Raw genomic sequence first — 6,803 nt, forward strand, 5'->3', positions numbered from 1 at the left:
TTGTATCTGCTCCAGAATCAGGGGTGTTTACTTATCAAAAGTTCCGACAATGGAACAATGAGATCCTTACTTGCTGTGGCATAACAGGCCTGTAAACACAATGCACATAGATGGCCTGTAAACACAATGCACATAGATGATACATAATGATAAAAAGGTCAATAATTTAATAGCCCCAATACTAATGACAAAAAACCTGCAGCTCTGAGTTCAACCAAAGCCAGTCCAGAGAGGTTCATTACTGAGGTTAGTGTTGTGTACAGTTTAAGAGCCTGATGGTTGTCGGGATGAAATGTGCAGGATGGAACTGCACATGCTGCTTTACACCGAAGATAGACACAAAAAGCTGGAGTAACTCAGCGGCTCAGGCAGCAACAATGAATGAATGAATGAATGAACACTTTGTCACGTGACGAGTCACGGTGAAAGTCTCTGCTTGCAAACCCAAGGTATGCAAATAGTCGCCACATAAAGGGCGCATACAAAGTTACAAAGTATCCCACCACATGTCCCCCATTGTACTCTCCCCCCACCCCCTCACTCACGGCAGTCCCCCCACGCCGGCCCCTCCTTTGTTCATCCCTTCGTAGCGGCGTCCACACTTCCACGTGTCTGTCCTCGTCCGTCGGTCGGCGCCATCACCGGCCGCCGAACCGACCTCTCCGCTATCGCCGCTTGGTCCCCTACACCACCGTGGATACGACCCAGTATCCAGCCGCGGGTTCCGCCGACTCGCGGGGCTCCAGCCACCCGCGAGGCTGCGGCCCGCATGGCTCTTCCAACCCGCCAGGCTCTTCCCACCCGCCAGGCTCCACCCACCCGCCAGGCCCCACCCACCCACCAGGCCCCACCCACCCGCCAGGCCCCACCAACCCGCGAGGCTCCACCCACTCGCGAGGTTCCACCCACTCGCGAGGCTCCACCCACCTGTGAGGCTTCACCCACCCGCAAGGCCCCACTCACCCGTGAGGCCCCACCCACCCGCGAGGCTCCACCCACCCGCGAGGCTCGACCCACCCGCGAGGCCCCACCCACCCACGAGGCTCCAGCTCGCGAGGCCCCACCCACCCGCGAGGCTCCACCCACCCGCGAGGCTCCACCCACCAGTGAGGCTCCACCCACCCGTGAGGCCCCACCCACCCGCGGGTTCCCACCCACCCGCAAGGGCCCACCCACTCGCCTGGCCCCACACACCCGTGAGGCCCCACCCACCCGCGAGGCCCCACCCACCCGCGAGGCTCCGGCTCGCGAGGGTTCTCCACGGCCTCCTGTGAGGCGTCTGATCAGAGATGATCAGATCTCTGACCAGGGATGTTGCCTGTCCCGCCGAGTTACTCCAGCATTTTGTGTGTCTTCGGTTGTTGGGATGAAGGTGTTCTTAAACTGGGAAGGGTCACGGTTTTCAGACTCTTCTAACTTCTTCCTGATTGTAGGAGTGAAATGAGAGCGTGCCCAGCCAGCGTGGTGTGAGTCTTTGAAGATATTGGCAGCCTTTACCAAAACATAAGCTGCTGAAGGAGCTGGCAGTACCAGAGCAAGCAAGGCGTTGATGATTTGGGTTGCGACCTTGCATCAGGAGACTGTTGATTCACACACAGGGCATTGGCTGTCAGAGGCAGCATTTTGGCACATTCCTCAAATGCACTAGGGGAGGTGAACACTCATTTCAGTTGGAATAAAGGGGAATCCTCTGTGCTTGTTGACAGTGTTCAGTTTAGTCCAGAGATACAGTGTGGAAACAGGCCCTTCGGCCCACTGAGTCCACATCGACCAATGATTATTTGTACACTAACACTATCCTACACACTAGAGATAATTTGCAGAAGCAAATTAACCTACAAACCTGCACGTCTTTGGAGTGCGGGAGGAAACCAGAGCACCCGAAGAAAACCCACGCGGTCACAGGAAGAACGTGCAAACTCTGTAAAGACAGCACCCATAGTCGGGATCAAACCCGGGTCTCTGGCGCTGTGAGGCAGAAATTCTACTGCTGTGCTGCTGTTCAACTCAAAGTGAATGGATGCCTTCCTAGAATAGTCACGTTGAGCGTAAAACCTCTTCTGCAGCTTGCCCTTAGAGCACCTTGCGCTGACTCGACTTTGAAAGAGCGATTAGCTCACAGCCTGCACCATTACTTACTCCAACCCTGAGTTGTTCATGCTTTTGTGTGCAGTGTCTCACCATCTTCTGATCTCAGTTATCAGAGCAGAATTAGGCCATTCAGCCCATCAAGTCTCCGCCATTCAATCATGGCCCATCATCTCTCCCTCCTAACCCCATTCTCCTGCCTTCTCCCCATAACCCGACGCCCGCACTAATCAAAATTCCATTAATCTGCGTCTTAAAAATATCCACTGACATGGTCTCCACAGCCTTCTGTGGCAATGCATTCCACAGATTCACCACTTTCCTGATCTCTCCTCTCTCTCAGCACCCTAGATGTTATGAAGATTTTTCTTATAACTATTCTTTACATCAGCGAGACCAAGCTCAGGCTCGGCGATCGTTTCACTCACTCTTCTAATATGATTTCGATCGGGAACTAGAGAACCACGTAAAAGTTACTTTGGAAAATGACGAGCAGAAAAAAAGCTGTCTTGAGAAAAAAACAGCTTGGAGAAAAAAAAAACTTTCCATGTAACCTCTCCACAGCAATCAGACACTGTTGCCACTTAAGAACACAGCTGCTCGTTTCACTTCGGTCAGCCATTGAAATTGAGAAGCAAACCCGTATTGAGTTCTGCGCAAGGATACTCTATTAAACAATGTAACGTACAGCCTTCATTTTTAGCTTGCAGTAACAAAAATACCTTTGTAGCTATTAAAAAGATCTTTACTTTTGAAAATACCGTTGTTACTCTCTACGCCCTGAATTATCATTGACACGATTGTATTTATAACGCAATTCTCCATAACACGATTTGGACATTGGGCCGAAAACCTGTTTTCGCACTACATGACTACACCGATCAGCCAAAACATTATGACCTGATGAGCCGAAGGATGAGGGGGGATCTTATTGAAACATATAAGATAATTAGGGGATTGGACACATTAGAGGCAGGAAACATGTTCCCAATGTTGGGGGAGTCCAGAACAAGGGGCCACAGTTTAAGAATAAGGGGTAGGCCATTTAGAACGGAGATGAGGAAGAACTTTTTCAGTCAGAGAGTGGTGAAGGTGTGGAATTCTCTGCCTCAGAAGGCAGTGGAGGCCAGTTCGTTGGATGCTTTCAAGAGAGAGCTGGATAGAGCTCTTAAGGATAGCGGAGTGAGGGGGTATGGGGAGAAGGCAGGAACGGGGTACTGATTGAGAGTGATCAGCCATGATCGCATTGAATGGCGGTGCTGGCTCGAAAGGCTGAATGGCCTACTCCTGCACCTATTGTCTATTGTCTATTGTCTATTGTCTATTATGCCCACCTGCCTAATATGCTGTTGGTCCTCCGTGTGCAGCCCCATACGCAGCAGGGTGCGATGCACTGTGTATTGTGACACATTCCTCCCGTGACCACCATTAACATTTTCTGTGACTTGTGCCACAGTCGACCTTCTGTCGGTTCGGACCAGATGGGATAGCCTTCGTTGCCCTCGCGCATCGATGAGCCTTGGGCGCCCAACACCCTGTCTGTCGCCGGTTTGTGCTTTGACCCTCCTCGGACCACTGTCGGTAGGTACTCACCACTGCTGACCGGGAGCACCCCACAAGCCTTGCCGTTTCAGAGATGCTCTGACCCAGTCGTCTGGCCATAACAATTTGGCCCTTGTCAAAGTCGCTCAGGTCTTTACTCCTGCCCATTTCTCCTATATCCAACACGTCAACTTCAAGAACTGACTGTTCACTTGCTGCCTAATATATCTCACCCCTTGACAGGTGCCATTGTAACAAGATAATCAATGTTATTCACTTCACCTGTCAGTGGTCATAATGTTTTGGCTGATCGGTGTGTAACACACTATAATAGAGCGACCTGTATTACATTTCTCAAATCCATTTTCCACTTCAGTTTTGTGATCCTATCAACATTGGTGAGGAGGCAATTTGCACCATCTTACTGTGTCAACCGTGTTTGTTTACTTACTGATTTTATTCCTGGCCTGATTCACTTTCTCTCCAAGCGATTTTGCTTCCGTGTACCTGGTGAAAACCAACAGGAGAAGATAAAGAGATCAGGTCTTTGATCTGTAAACCCTTGCTGGTGCATATAAACCTTCAACTAGTTTTCATTATTGACTCAGTACCGCTCACAGGAACTTTCACCCTTTATAATTTTACTGGGTAACAGCAGAGAACAATACCCGAGCTGGAATACATAACATTTAATTTGAATGCCCTGGCCCACATTCTTGTCAATGAAATCGGGGGGAAGGCTTAATTCCTGGATCATTTGGTGTGTGTTTCTCACTCTGTCAAGTAGTGGGTTTTTTTAAATTTAAATTTAAAAAAAAAAAAAATTTTATATCAAAAAATACTTTATTCAAGTAATAAATATTTACAAAACATCTTCTTTTCGACAACTCCATCCGACATTTCCGGAGGTTACACGTTCAATGCAGATATTCATTTCAAAATGTACCCAGAATCCCTTGTTTTGAGGGGCGTCTCTCTCCACCACACCCTGCCCTCCATGTCCAGCAGCGGAAGGACCCTAGACTGTGGTCCTCCCCCACAGGGCCTTGGCGTTGGCTGCACCGAGCTTCAGTGCGTCCCTCAGCACGTACTCCTGCAGTCTGCAGCGGGCCAGTCGGCAACATTCCCCCACGGACAGCTCGCTCCGCTGGGAGGCCAACAAAGCTCGGGCAGACCAAAGAGCGTCTTTAACCGAGTCGATGACCTTCCAGCAGCGCTCGATGTCCGTCTCTGAATGCGTCCCTGGGAACAGCCCGTAGATCACAGAGTCCTCTGTGACGGAGCTGCTCGGAATAAATCGTGACAGGGACCCCTGCAAACCTCTCCAGACTCTCTTGGCAAATCCACACTCTGTGAAGAGGTGGGCAACCTTCTCCTCTCACATCTGTCAAGTAGTGGTGTGGTACTGATCCATACAAGTTTAAGACCGCAAGAATTAGAAGCAGAGTTAGGCCATCGAGTCTACTCCACCATTCAACCATGGTTGGTAAATTTTTCCCTCTCAACCCCATTCTCTTGCATTCTCTCTGTCACCTTTGACGCCCTTGCTAATCAAGACCCTATCAAGTTCAGCTTTTTTAAAAAAACAACGTCATGTCCCCCACAGCCGCCTGTGGCAATGAATTCCATCGATTCACCACCCTCAGCAGCTGAGCTTATTGTCACGTGTACTGAGGTACAGAAAAAGCTTTTGGTGCATGCCATCCAGTCAGCAGAAAGACTATACATGATTACAATCAATCCATTTACAGTGAAGGTAGACACAAAATGCTGGAGTAACTCAGCGGGTCGGGCAGCATCTCTGGAGAGAAAGAATGGATGATGTTTCGGGTCGAGGCCCTTCTTCACACTCAGTGGGCCAAAGGTGGCCCATGGAATTTATAGAATGCCCTCTCTTTATCGCCCTCTAGCTCTTTCTCCTCATTTAGACATACAAGCAAGGATGTAATGCTGAGGCACAGGTTAGGCCACATTTGGAATATTGTGAGCTGCTTTGGGCCCCATTTCTGAGGAAGAATGTGCCGGCTTTGGAGAGAGTCCAAAGGTGAGAGTTCAAGGCGGCACAATGGCGCAGCGGTAGAGTTGCTGCCTTACAGCGAATGCAGCGTCGGAGACCCGGGTTCCATCCCGACTACGGGTGCCGTCTGTACGGAGTTTGTACGTTCTCCCCGTGACCTGCGTGGGTTTTCTCCGAGATCTTCGGTTTCCTCCCATACTCCCAAAGACGTGCAGGTTTGTAGTAGGAAAAAAAACTGCAGATGCTGGTTTAAATTGAAGGTAGACACAAAATGCTGGAATAACTCAGTGGGTCAGGCAGCATCTCAGGAGAGAAGGAATGTGTGACCTTTCGGGTCGGAACCCTTCTTCAGGTTAATTGTAGGTTAATTGTAAAAATTGTCCCTAGAGTGTGTAGGATAGTGTTAATATGCAGGGATCGCTGGTCGGCACGGACCCAATGGGCCGAAGGGCATGTTTCTGCACTTTATCTCTAAACTAAACTAAATTAAAGGATGTTTACGAGAATGATCCCGAGAATGAGTGGGTTAACGTATGAGGAGCGTTTGACGGCACTGGGCCTGTACTCACTGGAGTTTAGAAGGAAGAGAGGGGATCTCATTAAAACGTACTGAATAGTGAAAGGGCAGGATAGTGGATGTGGAGAGGATGTTTCCAGTGGTGGCAGAATCTAGAACCAGTGGACACGTCCTCAAAACAAAAGGACTTTCTTTAGAATGGAGATGAGGAAGTTCTTTAGTCAGAGGGTGGTGAATCTGTGGAATTCATAGCCACAGATGGCTGTGGAGGCCAAGTGATTGGGTACTTCAAACTCGGCGAAGCACAGAGTTTGATAGGTTCTTGATTAGTAAGGATGTCAATGGTTACAGGGAGAAGTCAGGAGAATGGGGTTGAGAGGGAAAGATAGATGAGCCATGGTCGAATGGTGGAGCAGACTCGATGGGCCGAATGGCCTAACTCTGCACCCTATGATCTTGAGTTCCTCATACCAAGGGCATCTACACAGGTGTTTATGTGGCTCAGTGTCAGATCTTGCTTGTCAACACACCTGTAAACAGCCCAGCGGTGTTTTACGAGAGAAAGAGGGACGGAGAGGGAGGGAGGGAGGGAGGGGGAAGGGGGGGGGGGAGAGAGTGAGAAAGAGAGAGGGAGAGAGA

General features: G+C 49.8%; 1 protein-coding gene across 2 annotated transcripts in view; it reads right to left on the reverse strand.

Moving 5' to 3' along the window:
* Positions 1–6,803, reverse strand: part of kif6 (kinesin family member 6) — a 466,382-nt gene that overhangs the window by 130,886 nt on the left and 328,693 nt on the right. For both annotated transcript variants that reach the window (XM_078398770.1, XM_078398768.1), the window contains exon 15: positions 4,082–4,137. In XM_078398770.1, the coding sequence (XP_078254896.1) occupies positions 4,082–4,137 (56 nt within the window). The remainder of the gene's footprint in view (positions 1–4,081; positions 4,138–6,803) is intronic.

The sequence above is a fragment of the Rhinoraja longicauda genome, chromosome 5 (assembly GCF_053455715.1).
Source record: "Rhinoraja longicauda isolate Sanriku21f chromosome 5, sRhiLon1.1, whole genome shotgun sequence".
NCBI classification, from domain to species: Eukaryota; Metazoa; Chordata; class Chondrichthyes; order Rajiformes; family Arhynchobatidae; genus Rhinoraja; species Rhinoraja longicauda.